Raw genomic sequence first — 22,119 nt, 5'->3', positions numbered from 1 at the left:
CTTGTAGGCGCTCATTTTGAAATGCAAACTCTTTGAGTTTTTTTTTGTAATAAATTGTATAGTTCGATTTTCCTTGTTATTTAAGCAAATAGAACAATGTTTTAAATTTAAATTAAATTTATTTTATAAATAGGAGCAATTGTATATGTATGTACACAAGGCAGATTGTGGAGCATATTTTAAATTATAAGCCTACAATCTTATTGAAGAATCTTTTCTAAATACATACACTCAACTTAAATTGCTAGCTACTTAAGTTTCTAATTATGAAGTTAGATTAGTCTCTAATTCTTATGCATTAAACTCGCTTTGGCTGTGGGTGGCTCATTGATCATACCATAGAACAAGGGCAGTTTTGTCAGATCGTGACGCACCAGTAATATGAAAGGTGTCTCCGCCCGGAACAGCACCTCTGGACCGGATTTTTTCAGTATAGCTGCTGTGGCAGCTGCCGCCTCGGTGCCCTGTTCATTGACCGTAAAGTCCACTTTGTGCAGAATATCGGACACAATGAGATCGGAGGGGGGCGTGGGTGTCTTACTCGATTGTGCCAATTGCCGTTGAGCCACCAAACGTTGCAAACTGCCCAAGCCATCCGAATAACTGCGTCCAATTTGAGGTGCCTGCACAGTTGGTTCATTTGAGGCAATCAATGAAAGATCGTTTTGTACTGGGTTGAAGATTCCGCCAATTCCCATCGATTGTAACAATGTGTTCAGCTTAAAGGACTCTGTGAGATGCATCTTGGGGAAAGCTATAATTGTCGATCGCCTTGTCATCTGGCTTATCATGTTCTCAATCGCATCCGCACTCAGTCTCTGCTGCAAATATGCCAACTGCTCCACAGAGGAACGCATGGGCTGAATCACATACATTGTGGTCAGATTGCCATGGTAAGGTAATCCAATGATCCGACAGTCAAGCTGCTGATCCTCGTAGTAGGGAAACGCGCCGGCTCCGACCATCATATCGACGGGTATCACGGGCTGACTGCCTTCGCCATTGGGATAGAAGTTTTCAACTTTCGTCGCACTGGCTATGAAATCGATCTCCCACATAGCCTTAAAGTACAGGGTATTGGCCATTACAATGCGCGTTTCCTGCGGCAAATCGTCTGGGATTATATTCTCAATTTTGCCCTTAGTTTGCTGCTCCACCCACGAGTTAATATTGTATCTGGCCGTCGCTGGACTGTTGGCAAAGTCGAGCATTTGCAATTCCGATTTATAGATGCTAACGACAGCTTGTCTGTAAGAGAAGAATTTTTAATATTGGATTCATTTCTTAATATAAATTAAGTTTTCTTAAAAATGATTTAATCTTGTGTAAATTTGGTTTGCGGCCGATGGGCAATAATCGATATTTAACAATGGCTATCGCAAAATTGCACATTTCTAACAGGCACGAGCGAGATGCCCGTTATAATGTAAAGAATTGTTGATGTAAAACGAGTTAAAGTACTCGAAATGAAATATACTCCCGTTTCTCACATTATTAATAAATATTTATAGAAAAACCGGAACTATATAAGTTCCAAGTTACTATTGAGAATCGATTGATTGATTGACTCACCTGTAATCTGGATTCAAGTTGTAGCCGTGCTTAACGAACAGCCCATTAGCCACATGCACCTCCTGTGGGGCGTGGCGATTGCGCGGATAGTTGCGCAGGCTGCGGCGCAGGCTATTGCTGTGCCACGCATCCAGCTGACGCACTGGGGACGTCGTCTGGCTAGTTGGCTGCTGCACATCCTGCAGCATCAAGCCGAATTGTTCGTGAAGCTTAACCATATCCGTTTGACCAAAGACGGTAACCAATTCCGAATAGCTTCGTCCCTTGGCGCCGAGCAGTAGCAGAGCTAGCGCAGACACAATGCTTAGTGGTGAAAAAATCACTGTCTTTCGATAGTTGGCATTGATCTGATTGGAGAGATTCTGCGCGAAAGTGAGTACGTTGCGTGCGATGTCATCCGAGGCGGCCACATCCACATTGCCCGAACTGGAGCCAGCGTATTCGATGCTCGGAAAGGCAGCAACAGACTGAGCCATAGCGGGAACGCTAGGCAAATACTGTGGCAGGGGCGGCGGCGGCGCCGTTGGGGCTAAATATGCTGGTCTGGCTGTCGAGTGTGCCTCGTTCAGTTTCTGCAACAGAGCCTGATGCTCCGGCCTCCGCACATCGCGCCACAAATCCAGATCGCCATTGCCAATGACAAACAGGCAGGCGAAGGCCAACAAAAACAACGAGCCTAACATTGGGACAATTTATGCTTATCTTTAGTTACGAATTGTTTTTATATATACATATAATATGTATATATGTGTGTATATGTGTAGCAGTTAACGCTCGCGATGTTAACGCCTCTAAAGCTGCTGTTAAACTGAGCTTGTCACGCTTTGTGCACAACAGTTTATAGGTTGATGCGAAAAAAATATATAAAACTCGTTATCACAAGTGCGATCCAAGCCCAGTCCCATGTGCACCCCTTCCGTTTCACACACACATGAACACTCTCTCACTCACCATCTCTCGCAGCCTCTTCTTAACTCTGACGCTCCCTGAGCGCTCTCTTTGATGACAACTCATTGCATTGGGTTTACCCCGTTATTGTTTACATTTTGTTGACATGCACTACGTTCGATTCTGCCTCATTAAATAGTTGATCCAAATAGGTATCTAGTTTTATACTCTCAATCTAAATATAGTGTATGTTTAAGTATCTATCAGCAGGCTTTAGACTCTCACTCTCTCTCTCTCGCTATCTATTAAGTATTCAGGAATAAAATTAGCGCTTAGTGATGAGTCGCTTTAGCGGATATCTCTTATTACTCAATACTTACCAAAAAGCTTAGGGAAAAAGGCATGTCCAGCCAATTAGTAAATAGCAAATCGCATATATATGTAATCCGTAACGGCTAGTAGAGAACAATCATTCAAGAATTTATCGTGTGGCAGCAAACCGATTAATCGATTAGGTGAATTGAACTAATCACTATGAGCTGAACTGTAAAATTGTGCAAGTGGAAACTTTATTATACATTTATGTACAATAAATTTGGTTCATACCAACTGTTGCAGACATTACTGTATGTGTTTATATATGCTTTTGACTCGTATGTCTTTTGGATGGTTTATTTTCTGATCCAGTTCATTTCAAGGCTAGCCGGTAACCAACTTAACTTGCTGTACTTAATATTTTGGCCATCAGTGTACGTATAGACAGCAGTTGATATTCATGCAAAGGCAGCTCGAACTTTTGCATAGGGTATTCTCTAGTCATGCGTTCTCTAACCCCTTTTCTGTTGATTATCATGCTCATTGTTCAACTTCCCATCCATGCGACTAGAATACTAATACCTGACGCTCTCTTTGACGCATCTCTGTTTGACACTAAGTATTTGAGCAAATATTTAGAGATTATTGTATACGTATTATCTACTCCTATAATGTATGCAGAAATTTCGTGTTTGAGACAATATTAAGATTGGCAGTTTGCATATGAATGTATATTGATTTATTCATCAAAGATTTGTCATACTCTTGCTTGGGGTTCACTGGGAAAGTTTGTTTCGAACTGCTTTTTGAGATATTGTGGGTGTTTCCCCCTTCGCCTGTAAGTCGTATAGTTCCTTAGCATATGTCAATATTGATTTGCAATGTATAGCTGGTAAATTTTTCATTTGCGTCAAATTAATTTCCATACTTTTTTCAATAGAAAATTATTCATTTTCCAAATTGGAAAACAACGGATATGTTATGTATATTTCAATGATTCAATTATCAAATTTATAATGCATTTCATGACTATATGATTGTGTCATTAAAAGTATTATATTCGGATATTATTTTTGTAGTTAAAAATAATTTTAAAACAAATCAAGATTTTTTAGTTATGTGAACGAGATTTAATTAAAACTTAACTCACGCAACAATGGATGATTTAGTCAGAAATGCTCGACTATTAAATACTCTAAAATAAAAACAATAAAATCATGTGCATAAATTTATTATTATTGTTATTAGTATTATTATTATTTTAACAAAAGTAAAAGCTCATAATGTTGAATGGCAATTCAAACCACAAAACAAAGAAATTAACATTTCTAATACATACTCTGGAATATTGGAATATTGTGGCATTCCTCATCTTAAAGTTTTCTTTTGAGTAGCGCTATACATAAATATTAATTGTCGCTACCAGCTCCAGTAAACGTGATCGATCTGCTGAAAGCCAAGCTTTTCAAACATTTTGCGAGAGGGCGTATTCTCTGTTACAACAGGTGCCCTAACTTCATCTCCGAGCTCCGAAATTTTTTTGGATAAATAACGAACCATTAAACTACCCAAGCCAAGGCGCTTGTGGGTATCCACAACCCGCAGCAGACCCAACGCTCCACTAGGTAATCTGTGAAGGAACTCTTTAAGAACAAACACACATATACATATTCGATAGGTTATCGTTCACACCTCATACACCAGGCTATTAAATTGCCTTGCTCATCGTAAGCGCCCACTGAAATATTGTGAGTTATCAAGCTCTTCACAAATGCAACAGAACCTTCCGAACGATGCGGCCAGATTTCATTGATGGCCGAGGCGTGCTTCACCTCCAAGCGACGCAACTCGATTCCAGCAGGTGGTCTAAAAAATCAAAACAGAAATGTTAATAGAACTTTCAGTGCTTTCTATGGTCTATAAAAAATACATACTCCGCTGTAAAGCTTGCCACTAACTCTTTGCTCGCTCTGTACCAGACTGTTTGATCCGTTCTCTTCAAAATGCTCTTACATTTCTCTCTTAAGGCATCTACTACTGGTATAAGCCGCTCTCCATAAGCTGTGAGCAAATAAGCATCGGTAGCTTCGTATAGCACACAAAGCATTGCATTTGTCAATCGCTTAAAATTATCGCTGAGTGTATTAAAAGAGAGCTCTTTGAAGGCCATGCCATGGTTAACCTACGAAGAGTAGCAAATGTGTGCATAATTTATTGAGCAGACTCTCATTACTTTACTCTCTTCTTAACTGCACTCTCTTTGTGTACATACAATCATTACAAAAGTGCCATCGCTTTGCCATTCGCCATCGAGCGAGTATATTTTAGCATCCACCTTCTCATCTTCAGCTACCCATTTAATATAATTTTTTATTAGCCCATATCCATTGGGTTCAAGTTGTTTGTGCTTGTAAAGCTCTAGCAAAGTTTTCCATTCACTGCGGCTTATCTCGACAAGCGAATGAGATTCGTATTGCATTTGCGACATGACCAACCGGCTCCAAGTTCGCCCGACAACTAAAATGGGCGAAGTCATAAGCACTTCTATAAATAGGCGAATTCGAAAGAGCGAGAGAGAGTCAGTTGACAACAATTTGGTACATGTGTTTATCATTTTACAATTTTCAAAAAACGAAACGCAAGTAATCAAATGTAACTGTATACAAACGACTGACATATAAACATACATATATGCATATGTGTGCGCAAGTGCAAGGCCTCTAGTGCAGCCGGTGCAATGGTAAAATTATGATCTAAATGAAGAGAGTCTCAGCATGCATTGATACTATAAGATTAATAACAGCTGGCCGGCGTTGACAAAGATTTTCGACTAAACGCTGAAAAATCAGTAAAAAGATAATTCGTCAGATAACTAAACTGTAAATTCATTCAGTAGATTAGATTACTGTGAAGGTCTATCAAGCATAATATAAAACATGTGCACGATACATACATACTATGCCTAGACGAACTAATTCTACTTGGATACAATATCAACTAAAATCTAACAATGATATTCTCAATGAGTAAGAAGAGCTGAGTCGGTTTAGTTATCTCCGTTACTCTGCCTGTCGGTAATAAGTACACTTATTCTTCTTCAGCATGCACTTCGTATTTAATGAGTAAGACAACTAGCTCAACAAAAGCTCTCACGCGCTCAGCTCCTATTTTGAGCGAATTGTGCTGTCTATAAAATGGGAAGCATCTGTCAGCTCTTGCTCAGTCGATTCGTTGACCTGTTGCTGGTTGGTTACGATATGGTGCAGAGTATTTTTTCTGCATATTCGCTGGTAAACGGTTACGGGTGAAGCTCAAAGTAATTGAAGCTGCAGTGGATTATAGTGGAGTATGAGCAATTGGAGCGAATTCAAACACATTCAGCAAAATTGAAATGAGTTAATTTTAAATTATCTGAAAATAAATAAACGTTATGTAACACATTTTAATAGTAATAATTATCATGCAACATTTATATTTAATAGAGAGCACTTGTTTGTTTACATTCAGCAATGAGCTTTATTTTCTATATTTTGTTGAGGTATTTCATGTTTGATATATGCTATATATAATTATACAGTAAAATTGATTTCTATATAGCTCGATCATAGTGCAGGCACCATGGTGAAGACTATACTGTCGATAAGCTTGAAACCAAGTTTCTCAAAAAATAGCTGGGAAATTTCATTGCCAAAGGCAATCGTGGCCAAAACCTCGGCTCCAGTTGCGGCAATTTTTTTAGCCATATGTCGCACCAGTAAAGAAGCCAGACCGAGACGCCTATAAGAGGGTAACACATACAAATTGCTGAGACTTCCCTGGACAGCTCTGAATAAGAGGATATATTAGTGGTATATATGTATAAGGGATATATCTGAAGTTAACCACCTCAAGCACCAGGCCAAAAGTTGACCATTTCCATCGAAAGCGCCAACACTAATATGATTTTGGATGCGATCCTCGATCAGTGCCAAAGAATCAATTGAACGATATGGCCAATGTTCATCAACTAAAGTAGCGTGCTTAAGGTTCAATGGAGCGAAATTTATATCTGCAATTAAACTGAAGAGTATGTATTATATACACATATATATAATATGTTAAACTAAGTCATATCTTACCGACTATCGAATGATTCTATAGTCGTTTTAGGTAAATAATATACATATGTTTCCATTTGATCCAACTTCTTCAAACTTAGTCCTCTCTCAAGGCAATAGTTATTTACAGTTAACTTCAATACCTGTTTATAGCCACAAAACCAGACTCGATCGTTCAGTTGAAGAGAACTCAGCAGATTTTGTAGATCCCTGAACGAACCACTTAGAGTATTTAGATATATATCTGATTTGTTGATATTGTTGTGCTGTAATACATATAAAGATAACTACATATATATTGTCTATATTTCCTTCATATAGTACTAACGATTAGCACAAATGTTCCATGATCCAGCCAATCATCGTCTGTCGTGTACATTTTCACATGATTCGCTTCATCGTTGTTATTTATATACATGTTGATTAGATCGTAGCCCGTTAGATTTGTGCGATCGTGTTGATATACATCTCGTAGCAGAGTCCAATGATCGCGCATCAATTCCAACATTTTTTGTTTTCAAATTATTATCTTTGTCAATTGTTCTACCAATCACTTCAGCTAACAAATGCGCACTAATTGGAAACTGCGCTTTTTACTTTTTAAGCAAAAATAAATTTCAAAGAAAGAAAACCACTTATGTCATTTTGTTTTTTTTACTATATATTCCATACACATGAATACATTTTCCCTTTTTTATTTGTCGCAGCAGTAACAAGACAAAGAGCAACGGGGGAGTCCACAATTTTCATCTCTTTGACTCTCAGCTTTTGGTCTCTGTGACAAAATGTGATTCTGCTACGCGAAGGGAAACAATTGCGGAGCACTTTCTGCAAATCTATTTATAACCCTAAAGCGACTACAAATATATAATTTATGACTAGCATTCGATTAGCATTCAAAATACGCGCTAATAACACAATTGCAATCCAGCAAAAGCGCGAGGGTAAGATCGATTTAGTTTTATATTACAAAAATAAAACTAAATTAAGTTATTACATACATTTATTTTTAAATTAGATAATTATTCATAGCTTAATTTACTATTTTAACTTTATTGTTAAGTATTTATAAATGCTATTTAATCAAATTCCGTCAAATATATTTCAAGCAAGTAGAAAATATTTTGAAAAAGCTAATATGGATATTTCACCATTGGAGTTTTACGCTCAACCGTAGCCGTTACCACTAATTACGTTTGGTGCCGTTACTGAAGTTACATTCCTACGGAACATCAAACTGCATATCGATACTTTACTTTTGAATCGATATGAAATCGAAACGCTTCTTACGCCATCTACGAAAAGCTGACTAAGTATCGATCCTTTTCTATCGATAACCGGGGAGTTTTACGTTGAGTGCGCTAATTGTTAGCTGCGCGGCGCGCGGAATTCAATTCTGTTAAAATGGACGTCGAAGATTTGCACTGGCTGCAACAAATAGTTCATTTGGCTTATGGAGCGCTGGTAATGTTAGAAAAATGTCCAACAAAGCGACCAAAGATCCAAGTGACAACTGAAGATCCGCCAAGCAAGAGGCGGCGACATGGCGAAGTGGAAAACGTGAATGAGAGCCGGCGCAGGATTTGGGTGAATGAGGAGAATCTGAATCGCGATATTGATGGCCTGTTTGCCAAGATCTTTTACAACGAAAGCAACCATGGTGGTCGATCTGTCGATGGCCTTCAGAATGAGCTGCTCCACAGTGCGTGCCACTATCCAGGATATGAGCGAAGTCCTGTGGAATACGCTAGCACCCGCCTTTATGCCACATCCCAAGGTCTCGGATTGGCGCAAAATTGTTGCAGAATATCAGGGGTTGTGGCACGTGCCGCACTGCTTGGGCGCCGTAAATGCGAAGCTACTGGAAGTCTCGCACAAGAACGAAAATGATATTGTCTTGATGGCTAGCTGCGATGCTAAGCTGAACTTCACAATGATAAACGACAAGAACTATTGCTCTTTGGATGGTGTGACAGTGTGCGCGCCCAAACACCAAGTGTCCAGGGATTGGCTCTCAAGCACGCAGCAGCTATTATCTGGTTGTCCAGCAACGGTTGAGTTGCGTTAGAGCTTGAAATCAATATTAAGCCGCTAGCGGGAATCTAGATTAGTCGAGGACTGTGTACTTTTGCTGGAGAGAGTCTTTTCCTTTTGTATTTCATTATATTCAACGATATTTTCAGTTCAGTACCTGAACGAAGTGTCCTCACATACTCAAAGCGACTAAAGGAGAATATACCTGAAATTATAGATATTTAGATGTAGGCTCTATTCTAAGCTGCTATGGAAGTCATTCGATTTGTTGGCAAACATTATTCTATTTTCAAATCAAATTACTGTACCCTATATCTAATATAGCCCATATATTTCCATGTACCAGACTTTAAATCGAATGTGCTGCTATCTAATCTATTTATTTCAAATAGCCAGTCGATTAATTGGTAAATAAGTGTTGCCTGTCTTTGCCTAAAGTATATCAAGCTCTTTAATGTATATGTATGTACATATATATATTACAATCACATCCATCTGTATGCATGTTCACAATCCATGTGAACTTTGAGTAAGCATCAGAAATTCGTTATTTAATGATTTACTTTAAGGGAAAACTTTTATTGACTTTTATAATTGCTGATTAGCAGAAACAATACGTGAATAAGAAATTCATTTTTAAACGTAAAAAAGATCAAATCATAATATATAAATATAGATATATATATAGGTGTATACAGTGAATCGAAGCATCTATTCAAAAGGGGGAGACATTCCCTCAAACATGATCAACAATTAGCATTATTTATCTGCCGCTTTAATTGACGACTCCCTCGGCGCGCACATTCAATGCATCCAGGAGCGAGCCCATGGGCGTGGACGGGCCGAAGCTCTCGATGGTGTTGGCCAGCTTGTTCTTCATGTTGCGCAGCCGCAGCGAGGCATGGATGAAGGTCACCGAGACGGGCAGCAGCAGCGTGAAGGCCGTCAGCAGAACCGCGCTAATCATGTGCAGGAACAGATAGCCAGCCAACAGGGCGCCTGCCAGGATGTACCATTTTTGCTGGGCATGCTGCTGAGCTAGAATCGGGTTGCCACCAGTCAGGCGACTGGCTATGAAGTTCGTCTTGGACTTGCTGTTAAAGAACTGCCAAATGATGGCGATTAGCAGAGCCTGCACAATCAGGCCGCTGATGATCTTCATGGGATTGCAGGCTATCATGATGACGTAGATGGCCAGAAAGACGAGGAAGTAGTTCGTCTGATAGTACAGCAAGTTCTTGACCACGCGGTTGCCCCACTTGTCAAAGTCCTTCAAGTTGGGCAGCTGAAAGCGCGCCGATCCGAGCACAAAGTCATCCAGAGTTCGGAGTGGCGCAAGCTGCAAATTTCCAGAGAGCGCTGCAGCCGCATCGCCAACGGAAGAGGTTGATGGTGCCGACATGGTTTTTGAGTATTTGGGATTGTTTAACTTCTGAGGCAACTCCTGGCTGAGCTTTTGGTAATTCACTTGGCGTAGGCCACGCGTTAATTGCTGCACCTCTTCGAGGTCAAACAGCTGAGACGCCAGCTGCCTTAACTTGGGCCGCAAGCCAAAACTATTCGATTCGCTTCCTCTTTTGGGCAATAGACGTGCCCGCTCGTCTGTGCTATGCCAAATGGAATCTTCCTCGGAGTCACTATATTTGCTGTCCAGTTTAAGAGCTTGGAAATTTCAATGCTTGACACGCAATTTGTGTGTGTGTGGCTCTTTGATTAAGTGCGACAAATACCTTTAACAAGTTGACTCATGAGATATGCGGGCATGAGTCACCCTGTGTTGAGCGTCAGCGTATCGATAAAGTGAATTTACCAATTAAAAATGCATCTATCGATACTCTACTTATTTCGAATGTTCAAATGCAATTTGCTTCACTAAGAATCTTAAGAATACTTCTTTTCTTTTTTTTGTCATCAAAAGAACTTGTTTGTTGTTAATTCGTTAGTCTTTGCAACGATCAATTCAATTTATTAAGGATTTGTCAACTAATTAGCATAATATTTAATTGAATATGGTTGGCTTGTCAACACATCGATACTTTTTAAAACTTGATGCAAATATCGATTCTATATGTCACTCTCTAAATTTAACTGCAATTGATTTTATTTTATAAACTAAAATTTTTTTTAAAAATATTTCATATAAGTTGATTGATTAGCAAATTATTTATCTCTTTCATTTTCTATTATCCTATTATTTTAAAATTGTATCTTTTAGATTACCACCCAATTAAAATTGGTTTCATTTAGATTTAAACTTAGTGAATAAAATTGTTACAAAATTATTTTACAAACTTTTGTATTTTGTATTTCGTCATGAAAAACTGTCTTCATTTCTATTTAATTTTTGTCTTCAAATTAAATAATGCCAAGTAAATACAGCTAAATCAACACTTGTGTGAGAAAAAAAAAACCCTAAAAAATAATGGAAATTGTTTGAAGTTACTTTAAAGGGCGGAAAAATTGGTGTTAGACGAAAATCAACATAAAAATTGTTAAACAATTCTGTTTATATATATTCATGATTAATTAGGAATTATTTGTTGTTGTCTATGAGTTCTTGCGTGTTTGTTTTGAAGCTCCAACCTCCGACTGGGCCAAACGGATTGGACTCGAGTTGAGGACTACGACTACTCAAAACTTGGTTCAAGTTATTTGGTAATGCGTTTTCGTTTAGCTGGTAACACACAGATTTCAGTGTTCGTTCCGTTCCTTTGTATGTTTCATTTTTGTTATTTTTCTTTTGTTACTGTTTTTGTTATTTGGTGGTAGTAGGGCTTGGTTACGCTTCCAGATCATTGACGAAGAGCACTTCGCGATGCTTAAGACCCACATCCTTTAGGGTTTTGCTGTAGGTTTCATCGACAGAGCATTCGGCTGCATCGATGGCCGCCTTGGAATAGAGAACACGCTTTGGGAAATTCGTTGTAATTTCAAACTCATCCGGCGAAGCGGGATGACAGAAGAGGAAATGATAAACGTCCTGAAAGAAAATCAGATCGTTAATGAGGCACAGTTTAGGGATTAGCTTTGATGATATACCAAAATGGAATTTGTTTGTTGAAAGCGTCGTTCTAGACGTGTGCCATCAGGCAGCTTGAAGACCACAGCAATGGCATCTGCCGCATCGGCTGGCGGCTCTTGCGGCACCAGGTTGGCCAGCTCGATCTTCTGCCTAGCTATCTCTTCCTTGCGTAGCTCAACATCTCGTCGGGCGCGCTCCTCCGCCTCAATCACTTCGCGAGCGGCGTCGCGTTCGCGCTGGCGCTGACGCTCCTTTTCCTCGTCGGCGAGCAGACTCTGCTCGTAAGCCTCATCCTGCTGGCGGCGCAGCGTCTGCGTGAAGTTGCGCTCGAGTCGATCGGCTCGCGCCTGACTCAGCCACACCTCGTTGACGGTGATGACCGACTGGAGGCGACGCAGCAGCTCCTCTGACGTGCAATCGCCCTCGAAGCGTCCGACGACCATCATGCGGTTGGCCCTTAAGCTAATCATAACCATCAGGGGATAAGTGCGCACCGTGAGTGTCTGCATCACGCGATATCCTTCCGGCGTGGACACATCGCAGCCCCAGAGCAACGTGTTCGCATTGATATAGTCAATAACTGGGCGCGATGACAGCGTGTCACGACAAAAGGATTCCACATCTGGATTCTGTGTGGGATCCTTGTGCAGATAGACGAGCAGGAAGCGCAACTCCTGCTTGGCGTCGTTCAAGGCCTGGGCATAGGTGCCCTGATAGAAGACCGGATGCTCCGGATAGCGTTCGTGATACTCTCTTATGAACTTCATCACATCGGCCAGTGGATCGGAGACAATGCGCGGCTCGTTGCCGCCACCAATGTTAATAAATGCGCGCACAATCCCAGAGAGTGTCGAGTAAAAGTATTGGAACACAAAGTTGATCACATAGCCGAGGATGCCCGTGAAACTGCGTGGCATTGGCCCGATGCTTGGCACCCGGCTAATAGTGCGTCCGCCTGGCATGTTCGCCGAGAAGACCTGTTGCAGGAATCGATCGTTGATCACAGCCGGTGCGCGAACATCTGTCGAGGCAGTCAGCATTGTGGGTCGGCCCTCACGTATGTTCATCTGCTCCTGAAAAGCCACCTGCACGAAGATGCGTTCGTTAATCTAAGACTCCAAGCAAGCGACCCACGACACTCACCTCGAGATCCCATTGATGACGCATGAGCACATCGCGGCATATGTTCATGTCCTCTATGCCAGTTAGATCTTGGAATTGTAACACTTTGTCTGTTTGCTCATTTGTCAGACCCTCCGCCTCCATTTTGCAGCAGGTGTGGTTGTGTTGTTGTTTTTGTTGTAGTTGTCGTTGTCGTTGTTGCAGTTGCTGTTATTGTTAGTGTCTTTATTTTAGCTATTGCGTTTTCTATTGGCCTTTGTCTGTCCGCTCCCTGCTGCCTGCTGCTATTGGCAAAACGAGTGCGCAATTTGAGTTTTTGTAATTTATATTGGCAAATTTATTTGATATTTGCACGGGCCAAGACTCACTAAATAAACTGAACGAACGGAACCCCTGATTGTCGTTCATCTAACATATGTTGGGTTTTTTTTTTGGCAACCAAAAACTTAACATTTTGCTGCGCTGTTATTAACAGCGATCCATCGCCAATTTTGAAAAGAGATATTTTCGCTAATTTTGAATAATATTTTTTTAGAGTTACTTTAAATGTCTTATAGAAATAACTACTGGGCTATTATCTATATGACAAGTATAAATTGTATTGATTTCCTTTGCAAATAAGTAGCTGTTAAGTGCCTGTTAGTGCTCTCGTAAGAACTGTTATTTTACATTATCGATTCATGAAATTGGCTTCAATTAGACAAGCGTGTCCCAATAGACTTATAAGACAGTTTAATGCCTATTTTTACCACTGTCTTTCAAATTGCAGGTCTCATTAACATTTTTATTGCTCCAATACAGCAAAGTCATTGCGATAGACCGATATTTATGAAATACCTTAAAAGGCTCTCATCTCTATGTTGATGATTTTATACATGTTCGACATTTACATTTGAATTATGTTCACATTTCTTTGCGATAGATCGATACTAATTATCATCGTATCATCGCTATTTCAATATTATCATATCAGCTGTTGCTGTTAGACCTGTGTTTACTTTTATTTTGTTTACCTATGCATTTTTCCGGGTAAAATGAATGAACGCGCACACAGAGCGTTCATGCTGAACTTCTTTTTGGACGAAGGTCTGGGCCCACAGCTGGCCGAGGCCGTGCGACTGGCTACAGCTGAAAGTACATTAAGTGTGCTACATACAACGAATGAAGTGGATAAGGATAAACAAGAAATTCCACGATTTTTGGATGATCAATTCAAGGAACAGTTTCGCATGAAGCGCAGCAGCTTTGAGGTGATCTATTTGCCTTATAGCCTTTATATTTACGTATTATAAATGTTATGTTTTACAGTTGTTACTGCAGGCTGTGGGTAAAGCAATAGCAGGGGCGGAACACCACCAGCCGATAGCGCGAGTATCGCTGCCAGAGAAACTATTATACACCCTAACACTCCTGAGTGGCAAGTAGGCAAGACTCTTCCACTTTTAACTAAAAGAAATATCAGTTTACTGGATACTTGTACATTTTCTTTCAGCAAATCATTTCGCGAAGTGGGTGAATCGTTTGCAATATCCAAGAGCTCTGGGCACGAGATATTCAAATGGGTTACATCAGGCTTCGCAGCATTGATGCCTTGCTATGTGAAGTGGCCAAAGGATAATGCGTGTGGCATTAAGTGCAGTCAACTACCTGGAGTAGTGGGTGTCATCGACGAGTGTCGCATACCACTAAAACTGCCCGTGCGCGAGGAGCAGGGGCATATGCAGTACGCCTCGCTGGCACTCCAGGCAGTTTGTGATGAGCGGAGTCGCTTCCTTGATGTGCACATTGATGTGCCCGACAATCAGTGTTCCGTGCTGCTGAAGAGCGAACTGTTTGAAAGATTAATTGACATGGAAGAACCGCTGATGCCGGCGGATAAGCATCTCGTGGGTGAAATGACCTACCCCTTGCTGCTCAATTTGATGACACCGTACGCGGACAACAATGGGGAGTTAACGCCTTGTCACATACGCTACAATCAGGCTATACATTTGTGGAATGCGCCCGCCGAGCGTGCCTTCACGGCCTTGATGTCTCGCTTTAGACGACTGAAGTCTTTAGATGTGGGGACAATGGAAGTGGCCAGCATTGTTGTCGCGGCCGCATGCATGCTGCATAACTTTATCTTGGATTGTGGCGAGCCCATTGAAGATTCCACGTTGGACTGTGAGCTGCTGCCCGAGAATCAAAATTCGATTGTGTTCGAAGAGCATGGATTAGTGAACTGGGACCATACGGCAGCTGCAGAAAAGAAACGCGATGGTCTGGTAGCTGGCTTTATACAGTCATAGTATATACGCATGTAGTTCTATATGGAACAATATATAATACAAGTAGCTTAGTTTTTAAATTATAACAGATGTGTTGTTTATTGTGGCAAACTCTAGCACAGTCTGGCAACTCTCAAGCTCTCAATAAACAAAGCCGCCAATTCCAATTCCAATTCACTAACGAATTTTTTGAATGAAGTCAGTCAATTTCAAAGCTGCTACTCATTTTTTGCTTAAAACCTCTGCCTGTGGAATGAAACGAAATACATATGAAGTGAAACGAAATGCATATATAACTCTGAGCTTTAAAAAATACCACTAACCAGTGTTCTCTGGTTAGTGAAAGTACCTTGGCATATGAATTAAAATAAGATTTAATATCCTTGCCAGCTGCTAAACTTGACACAGTCTGGCAACTCTAATGCCAAGACCATACAAAACAAAGCCGTTCTTTTTTTTTAACGCAGTTGCCAACTAAGAGTATTTGATTTAAATTTACAATTTGCAATTTTTTGATGAACATGTATTTAATATCCACCTCAAAGAAGACCATTTTATCGGATTTCGCTGATTTGGAAACGAAATCTGTATTTGAGCATGCAAATGGCGAGTCCACAGACTTTCAATTTAACGCGCAGCGACGCGTCTTTGTGGAGGTGGACAAAAAGGCGGGCTTGGCGGTGATGCGCATAAAGGAGAAGCAGCCAAACGGTATAAACGAAGTGCGCAATATAAATAGGAAGATGTGTATGTTAATCTGTTCTCTTGCAGCTCCTGAAATACAGCGCGTGCGCAAACTGACCATCGACAATGCCTATTCCGTGTGCTGCGCCAAAACGGCCTCCAATCAAATTGCCATCGGCCAATCGAGCGGATTCGTTAAGCTCTTCGACTTTCGCACTGCTGAGATGATTCACCGTTATCCAGCGGACCAGTCACGCAGCACAGTGCTCTATGTGGACTACAATTGCACAGATGACTATATAGCCGCTGTGCTGGAGAGCGGCAAAATAAACATCTACGGCACGAAGACCAAGCAGAAGATCGAAACGGTCACCATCGATGAGCAGTGAGTAGATGTTTGAGAATAGCTGCAGAGAAGGCAGAACAGGGATGTCTATGAGTAAACTTGTAGCTAGAAGTGTGAAGGAAGACATCTCTCCTCTCACTCTTGACAGTCTATATACATATTATATATACATGATATTTACAATCCAATTCCTTCTCTTATTCGCCTGTCTCTAATATTTTGTTCGAAATCTAATATCAAATCTCTTCTCTTGCAGCTCCACTCTGGCTCGTTTTCACCCGAGCAAACGATTCCACTTGGCCATTGCCAGCTACAAGGGCGCGGTCAGCGTCTACGATGTGCAATCGAAGCGCAACATCCTCAACTTGAGCGAGGCGCACGATGCGCCTTGCCGAGATGTGAGCATGTGCAGCACACAGCCCTCGCTGCTGGTCAGCGTAGGCTACGATTGCAAGATCAATATATTTGACATACGGCGCAATAAGGCGCAGTCGTCCTCGGGTCGCTTGACCTACTCGCATCCCCTGTCTACGGTGGCATTGAGCGAGTGTGGCACGTACTTCTGTGCAGGGAATCTCAAAGGCGAGCTGATTGCCTACGACATGCGTAGCACCAAGGCGCCGCTAGCAGTGCGCCCGGTTCACGAGGGCTGGTAAGTGCTTTCCCTATATCGAGATTACAATCGTCTGTAATGGAATATGTTTTGACAGTGCCGTGAGTCGCGTCGCCTTTGTACCTATGCCCACGGAAGAGCAGCAAAGCAGCAGCTTCACTAGCTCTAATAACGTGACCATGGACGCCGGCAAATCGGTTGGTACTCCAGTGGAGCCAACGCCCAGCGATGAGCTGCGCAAATCCATTGCAGCCAATCTGCTGCAGACGCAGCAGCAGCTGGCGACGATGAGCAGCAGCCTGGGCTATGGCGGCAAGCAGCGTGATTCGTTCTGTGACTTCCTGGATGCGCAGCGCCCGCGCGCCCTGGATCGCATGTCCACGCGCCTAACCACAGCCAGACGCGACAGTTTCGACTGGGATGCTCTGCAAGCAAAGCAAAACAATGAGGAGCAGCGTCAGAGCATTTGTGCCACTGGCTCGGGTCTAAGTTCCCTGGACAGCGCGGATTCCCTACAACGTAAGGTCGTAGATGAAGCTGACATACAAAAACTAAAACTGTTGAATTCTCTTACAGAAACTCTAAGCGGTCCTTTGCGCGATCGCAGCAATATTTCGGGCGATGCCAAGCTGAAGAAGATCGCCGAGACGGACGAACACAGTACACAGCTGCACGAGATGCAGTCGGCCAACTGCTCCGCTGCCAGCAGCTGTGCCGGCAGCGACAAAGAGAATCCAAACATGGCCGAAGTCGAGCGGAGGCAACGTCTGCGCTTGCTGCCGGCTAGCCGGAACAGCACGCCACATCATGCAGCTCCAGCAGCAGCAAAGAAGCCAATTGAAATGCAACCACAACAACTGCTGCCAAAGACTTCCAGCGGCCTGTCCACAGATGCCTTGCTGCCGGATGCAGCTGATGGAGCTGAGTTGGCCAAAGAGCTGGTCGAGGTGCGCAAGGAGCATGCCGAGGTGCTTAGCCTCATGGACGAACGTTTCGTTAAGCTGGAGAAAGAGCTCAAGTGGTCGGACGAAAAGACGCGCTTCCTGCTCTTCAGCGAGATGGCCAACTACTGGCAGCAGCAGCTGAATATCACCCAGGAGATACGCGAAACACTCGACTTGTTGCTGCGCAAGGATCGCTTTGTGCATGAGTTCGCCTGTCTGCAGAAGGAGAACGAGGAGCTGCGAGAGCAACTGCAGCTGTTGCTCAGCGTGCGAGAGGGCGATGAGGCTTAAAAGCTTGTTGAAATTATATTTCGATTTAACTGATTATTTTGTTGCATGCCAGCAGTCCTTTTGTTTGCTTTATGTATGTGTATCTATTTGTTTATTAATAAGTATTTCAACTATTGTTCATTGTATTTTACTATGTGCTTCTTCACTGTCAAAGAGATTCCTTCTATTTCGATTATATATTCATGATTCTGTTTGCAACTGCTTAAAAAGCATTTATAAATATGTATTATTGTTATTAATCACGGTATTAAATTTGTTTATGTCCATATTCAAACGATGCACATCAATTCAGTATGTATAAGTATAGTAGTTAATACTCAACAGATTCCCAACATATATATTCTATATGCCAATTTCAGCTCCTGCTGTTAGTCCTCCGTTTACTGCTGCTGTTGCTGTTGCTCCTGCAATGGCCGCTGCTGTTGCTGCTACTTTTTCTGCTGCTTTTGCTGCAGCTCCAATTGCTAATGCTACCCTTTTTTGCTGCTGTTGCTCCGGTTGCTGCTGTTGCTGCTGTTGCTGCACCTCCTGCTGCTGTTGCTGTTGCTGCACCTCCTGCTGCTGTTGCTGTTGCTTTTGCAGCAGCTCCAGTTGCTGCAGCTTCAGCTGTTGCTGCTTTTGCAAATGCAGCTGCTGAAGCTGCAGCTCGAGTTGTTGTTGCTGTCGCTGCTGCAGTTGTTCCGCTGGACTTAGCTTGACCGGCATATCCACCTGGAGACGGAATTTGCAATTAACAAACAGCAATTTATCAAATGTTGCCACACCCACCGATATGGTCGAATTGAAGTTCTCATAGTCCACTATATAGCGCTCGTGGCTGGCATCGTAGTGGATGATGTTGGCGAATCGCTGACCCCAGTAAATCTCGCGCGGAACATACGAAGTCTTCGCCTCGGTCATTTGCGCTGTGGTCGGCGAGGTGCCAACAATTGTCACATAGAGCTCAAACAGTCCGGCATTGAATTGCTTGGCATTGTTGAAGGCGAAGAGTGGACTCGTCTCATCGATGACATGGCAAACGATGTCTGGCCAGACAATCAGCTGCTCGCCATTTCCCTCCAGCTTCAGCTCCGTGTGGGTCTTGATGACCTCTCCCTCACGAGTACTGCCAAAGCAAATGTTTCTCATTATAAGTATCGTATCTCTCTTTTGTCTTTACTCACTGTTTGTCCACAATCATGTAGACTCGTATCTTCGATTCGATGGACTGCTGTTCCCGCGGATCGCAGACGCGAAAGAGCAAACATAGTTTGCCATCGCGATAACAGATCTGAAATACATACATATGTATATATATACATATGTTGTATGTAAATTCATATATGTATGTCTATGGTTTTATATATTATGGTTATAGATTCTTAACATATTATTTATTCTCTCTCCATCTCTATCTTGTTGTCAACGAGCAACGGAATCTGTAAGCCTTGAGCATAGTGCGATAGTGTGAAATAGCTGCTCCTCGTAACCGGCCACATAAAATACAACGGTTTGCCAACTGGCAATCCTCACATGTATGCATATGTGTGAATGTATGCAAAGTAATTTTAACAGTTGCGTTAGCATTGATCATAAGAGCGAAGCAGTTCGATTTTTTTTACAAGATTCTCTTTGTGTAAATACATACAAATGTAAATATTGTTAAGAGGACTTACCACAGCCTTATCGCTGAACTTGAGCTTCGTTAACTGTTTGGCCGGACGCGCAGTCTTCGCATAAATAATGCTAATCATTGACCCCTCAATAGCCGCCGCGCACATCATTTGCATGACAAATAGAAAAATTGTTTCCGGACATTCCTCACTCGCATATTTCTCCCCAAATCCAAGCGTTGTTTGCGTCTCAATCGAGTAAATCATCATGGCCACAAAGGTGCGCACACCATAGATGCAAGGATCTTGTCCTTCACCCAAACGTTCATCAGTAACCGAATCGAAGAGAAAATCACCATGCGAATAAGCAACCATATAGCATAAGACTCCAAAGAAGAGCCAGCTCAGAAAGTAACTGCCTAGGAAAATCGTCAGCATGTATTTCCAATCCAACTCGATCTGTGTGGGCGGGAAATTTAATTTGGTTAGGACTGAGCGAATGCTATCGATTTCAATTGGAACGTGATAGAAGTGTGGAATGAATTTGTATTTAAATGTTTGTATCGAGTTCGTTAGTGACGGAATCAATGTTATCGTTTTCGATGATTGACGTGTGCCATCGATATCGTTAGTGACAGTACACGCACGTTATCGTTTGCGATGAGATTGACATGTTAGAATGATGCTCGACACCCAAATATAATATTTGCACCAACTAGTCGATAGCTTTTGCGATAGCAAATAATTAGTCATCGATGGAAATGAATTTGAATGCAGCACCCAAGTAATATGTTTGTTATATATATTTTGGATTTGCGTTAAATTGTGTGAGTTTATTGTGTTTAGTATATGCTAAATGCTAAATGCTAAATGTTACTTTCTCCCTATCGTCATTATTTGGCTTGGGCATGTGTTTATATTTCAGCTTTGTTGTCGGCGACTCATTAGCCAATTCATCCAATTTACGCTGAATGCTGGGCGTTATGCTATAGATATTCGATCGTTCACGTGTTATCTGCTCTGTCTTGCTACTAGGCTTGTGGCCGAACACGGATCTTACCAGTGTGGTAATCGCATCGCGCATATATCGCCACGATTTCTCCGGAATGCGACGAAAGACAACGTTCTCGTGACCATTCTTTTGCATAACCCGATGCATGCTGCGCTTTCTGCCATCCGCATCCAAGTCGGGGCTGAGCTCAATGGTGCTGCCCGACCAGTCGAGCGTATATGGAAAGCTGCGGTAGTTATGTAAGTGGTATATAATGTGTATAATATATAGTGTGCTTAATTTTGACCCACTTTTGCTCGCTGCGCGTCTCCAATTGATCGGCTGCTTGCTTGGATTTACGTCGTCTGCGTAGACAGCTTGGACTTTCTGGATAGTAATCGGTTTCAGTATCATTGACCGTCTCCTTCTCCGGGGATCGAGCCAAGGGCTTGGGATTTAGGGGCCTTGGCTTCACTGGCATCGAGGTGGAGCGTTTCATTTCTAGCTTTTCGGCACTCATCATCCCACGCGTAGACAGTAACTGAGATTTGTTTTCTTGTCTAATTGCCCTCGACAATTGATTCAACGAAAAAATATTTCACTTGTCGTCTTTCGTCTTAATTAAATTAAATTGCAGTGCACAGACGCTCACGCTCAAGTTGCTTGACTGACTGACCGAGTGGCACTGAATCCAAGTCCGAGACCGAGTCGGAGTAGGGCATTAAAAGTGTGCACATCATCTTGCGTATTTGTATCTATATAATGTGTATTTTAATTTATTTATTATCTTCAACTTGCCTCTGGCTGTGTTTGTGCATCCCGTAGAGAGATTAGAACGTCAAAATCTTTTCACTTTATTTAGTTTCTTATGATTAGAGTGCATACATTTGTACTTACAGCAAATATTGCCATAACGATGGCAAATTTCAGTTGACAGGTTTATCAACCTAGATTTGTTTACATTGTTTTGCTGATTTCTGCTATCAGCAAATAGGTCCATTTCAAATATGCGCGCGCATGGAGCCGACCATGGCCGCAGCCAAATTGCTATCGATAGGTATGCTTAAGAGCTTACTCAGAAATATCGTTTTATTTGAATAATCATACAAATGTACAATAACTATTTGAAATTGAAATGAATAAACTCAGAAATAGATACAATTTAAATTTATTTCATATAAGCTATTTATTTGTTAAAAGTATTTATTTCTCTTTTCTTAAGAAGACATTGTTTTCCTTGGAAAATATGCCGCTAGAAAAATATCATAAAAATTATAAATAATTATTTTAATTTTATATCATGCCGAAAATAAAATATAAATAATTTTCTATAATATT

General features: G+C 41.6%; 7 protein-coding genes and 1 pseudogene across 7 annotated transcripts; 2 read left to right on the top strand and 6 right to left on the bottom strand.

The window, feature by feature from the left end:
• Positions 1-99: 99 nt before the first annotated feature.
• Positions 100-2,762, bottom strand: Spn28Dc (Serpin 28Dc). Its single transcript, XM_018003784.2, has 2 exons — positions 1,573-2,762; positions 100-1,248 (listed from the first exon to the last, which is right to left on the bottom strand). Exons 1-2 carry the CDS (start codon positions 2,253-2,255, stop codon positions 285-287), a joined length of 1,647 nt encoding a protein of 548 aa, XP_017859273.1. The 5' UTR covers positions 2,256-2,762; the 3' UTR covers positions 100-284.
• Positions 2,763-3,990: 1,228 nt separating this feature from the next.
• LOC108611260 (uncharacterized) lies at positions 3,991-5,305 on the bottom strand. The gene is made up of 4 exons (XM_018003786.2): positions 5,048-5,305; positions 4,710-4,957; positions 4,468-4,641; positions 3,991-4,405 (listed from the first exon to the last, which is right to left on the bottom strand). Exons 1-4 carry the CDS (start codon positions 5,261-5,263, stop codon positions 4,195-4,197), a joined length of 849 nt encoding a protein of 282 aa, XP_017859275.1. The 5' UTR covers positions 5,264-5,305; the 3' UTR covers positions 3,991-4,194.
• A 1,072-nt stretch (positions 5,306-6,377) lies between these two features.
• Positions 6,378-7,597, bottom strand: Glyat (Glycine N-acyltransferase). Its single transcript, XM_018003788.2, has 4 exons — positions 7,201-7,597; positions 6,894-7,138; positions 6,661-6,834; positions 6,378-6,600 (listed from the first exon to the last, which is right to left on the bottom strand). Exons 1-4 carry the CDS (start codon positions 7,378-7,380, stop codon positions 6,378-6,380), a joined length of 822 nt encoding a protein of 273 aa, XP_017859277.1. The 5' UTR covers positions 7,381-7,597.
• Positions 7,598-7,684: 87 nt separating this feature from the next.
• On the top strand, positions 7,685-10,633 carry LOC149269573 (uncharacterized; annotated as a pseudogene).
• On the bottom strand, positions 9,454-10,686 carry Jwa (PRA1 family protein Jwa). The gene has a single exon (XM_018003794.2). It carries the CDS (start codon positions 10,306-10,308, stop codon positions 9,682-9,684), a length of 627 nt encoding a protein of 208 aa, XP_017859283.1. The 5' UTR covers positions 10,309-10,686; the 3' UTR covers positions 9,454-9,681.
• A 709-nt stretch (positions 10,687-11,395) lies between these two features.
• Faf2 (Fas-associated factor 2) lies at positions 11,396-13,648 on the bottom strand. Its single transcript, XM_018004398.2, has 3 exons — positions 13,072-13,648; positions 11,946-13,013; positions 11,396-11,886 (listed from the first exon to the last, which is right to left on the bottom strand). The coding sequence occupies exons 1-3, from the start codon at positions 13,192-13,194 to the stop codon at positions 11,686-11,688; spliced, it is 1,392 nt and encodes a 463-aa protein (XP_017859887.1). The 5' UTR covers positions 13,195-13,648; the 3' UTR covers positions 11,396-11,685.
• A 1,974-nt stretch (positions 13,649-15,622) lies between these two features.
• Grip71 (WD repeat-containing protein Grip71) lies at positions 15,623-18,466 on the top strand. The gene is made up of 5 exons (XM_018004397.2): positions 15,623-16,031; positions 16,092-16,389; positions 16,607-17,002; positions 17,061-17,482; positions 17,540-18,466. Exons 1-5 carry the CDS (start codon positions 15,836-15,838, stop codon positions 18,196-18,198), a joined length of 1,971 nt encoding a protein of 656 aa, XP_017859886.1. The 5' UTR covers positions 15,623-15,835; the 3' UTR covers positions 18,199-18,466.
• Positions 18,360-21,515, bottom strand: Irk3 (Inwardly rectifying potassium channel 3). Its single transcript, XM_018001160.2, has 6 exons — positions 21,093-21,515; positions 20,851-21,028; positions 19,854-20,249; positions 19,362-19,468; positions 18,967-19,303; positions 18,360-18,909 (listed from the first exon to the last, which is right to left on the bottom strand). The coding sequence occupies exons 1-6, from the start codon at positions 21,302-21,304 to the stop codon at positions 18,541-18,543; spliced, it is 1,599 nt and encodes a 532-aa protein (XP_017856649.2). The 5' UTR covers positions 21,305-21,515; the 3' UTR covers positions 18,360-18,540.
• Positions 21,516-22,119: the final 604 nt, after the last annotated feature.

The sequence above is a fragment of the Drosophila arizonae genome, chromosome 3 (assembly GCF_054131065.1).
Source record: "Drosophila arizonae isolate 15081-1271.41 chromosome 3, UAZ_ARI_1.0, whole genome shotgun sequence".
Classification (NCBI taxonomy): domain Eukaryota; kingdom Metazoa; phylum Arthropoda; class Insecta; order Diptera; family Drosophilidae; genus Drosophila; species Drosophila arizonae.
Note: the sequence above shows the minus strand (reverse complement) of the source record. Positions and strands in the feature narration are given on the sequence as shown.

Bases quoted from the DNA above. Each gene is read 5' to 3' on its own strand.
- Spn28Dc (XM_018003784.2), bottom strand. From the start codon at position 2,255: ATGTTAGGCTCGTTGTTTTTGTTGGCCTTCGCCTGCCTGTTTGTCATT. The intron at 1,249-1,572 runs GTGAGTCAATCA...CTTCTCTTACAG, and splicing joins AACTTGAATCCAGATTACAG to ACAAGCTGTCGTTAGCATCT.
- LOC108611260 (XM_018003786.2), bottom strand. From the start codon at position 5,263: ATGTCGCAAATGCAATACGAATCTCATTCGCTTGTCGAGATAAGCCGC. The intron at 4,958-5,047 runs GTATGTACACAA...TACTCTTCGTAG, and splicing joins ATGGCACTTTTGTAATGATT to GTTAACCATGGCATGGCCTT. The intron at 4,406-4,467 runs GTGTGAACGATA...GTTCCTTCACAG, and splicing joins TTAATAGCCTGGTGTATGAG to ATTACCTAGTGGAGCGTTGG.
- Glyat (XM_018003788.2), bottom strand. From the start codon at position 7,380: ATGTTGGAATTGATGCGCGATCATTGGACTCTGCTACGAGATGTATAT. The intron at 7,139-7,200 runs GTTAGTACTATA...TATGTATTACAG, and splicing joins ATGGAACATTTGTGCTAATC to CACAACAATATCAACAAATC. The intron at 6,601-6,660 runs GTGGTTAACTTC...CCTCTTATTCAG, and splicing joins CTTTTGGCCTGGTGCTTGAG to AGCTGTCCAGGGAAGTCTCA.
- Jwa (XM_018003794.2), bottom strand. From the start codon at position 10,308: ATGTCGGCACCATCAACCTCTTCCGTTGGCGATGCGGCTGCAGCGCTC.
- Faf2 (XM_018004398.2), bottom strand. From the start codon at position 13,194: ATGGAGGCGGAGGGTCTGACAAATGAGCAAACAGACAAAGTGTTACAA. The intron at 13,014-13,071 runs GTGAGTGTCGTG...ATCTTCGTGCAG, and splicing joins GTCATCAATGGGATCTCGAG to GTGGCTTTTCAGGAGCAGAT. The intron at 11,887-11,945 runs GTATATCATCAA...ATTTTCTTTCAG, and splicing joins AACAAACAAATTCCATTTTG to GACGTTTATCATTTCCTCTT.
- Grip71 (XM_018004397.2), top strand. From the start codon at position 15,836: ATGAACATGTATTTAATATCCACCTCAAAGAAGACCATTTTATCGGAT. The intron at 16,390-16,606 runs GTGAGTAGATGT...CTTCTCTTGCAG, and splicing joins ACGGTCACCATCGATGAGCA to CTCCACTCTGGCTCGTTTTC. The intron at 17,003-17,060 runs GTAAGTGCTTTC...ATGTTTTGACAG, and splicing joins CGCCCGGTTCACGAGGGCTG to TGCCGTGAGTCGCGTCGCCT.
- Irk3 (XM_018001160.2), bottom strand. From the start codon at position 21,304: ATGATGAGTGCCGAAAAGCTAGAAATGAAACGCTCCACCTCGATGCCA. The intron at 21,029-21,092 runs GTGGGTCAAAAT...TAACTACCGCAG, and splicing joins GAGACGCGCAGCGAGCAAAA to CTTTCCATATACGCTCGACT. The intron at 19,304-19,361 runs GTGAGTAAAGAC...TTGCTTTGGCAG, and splicing joins TACATGATTGTGGACAAACA to TACTCGTGAGGGAGAGGTCA.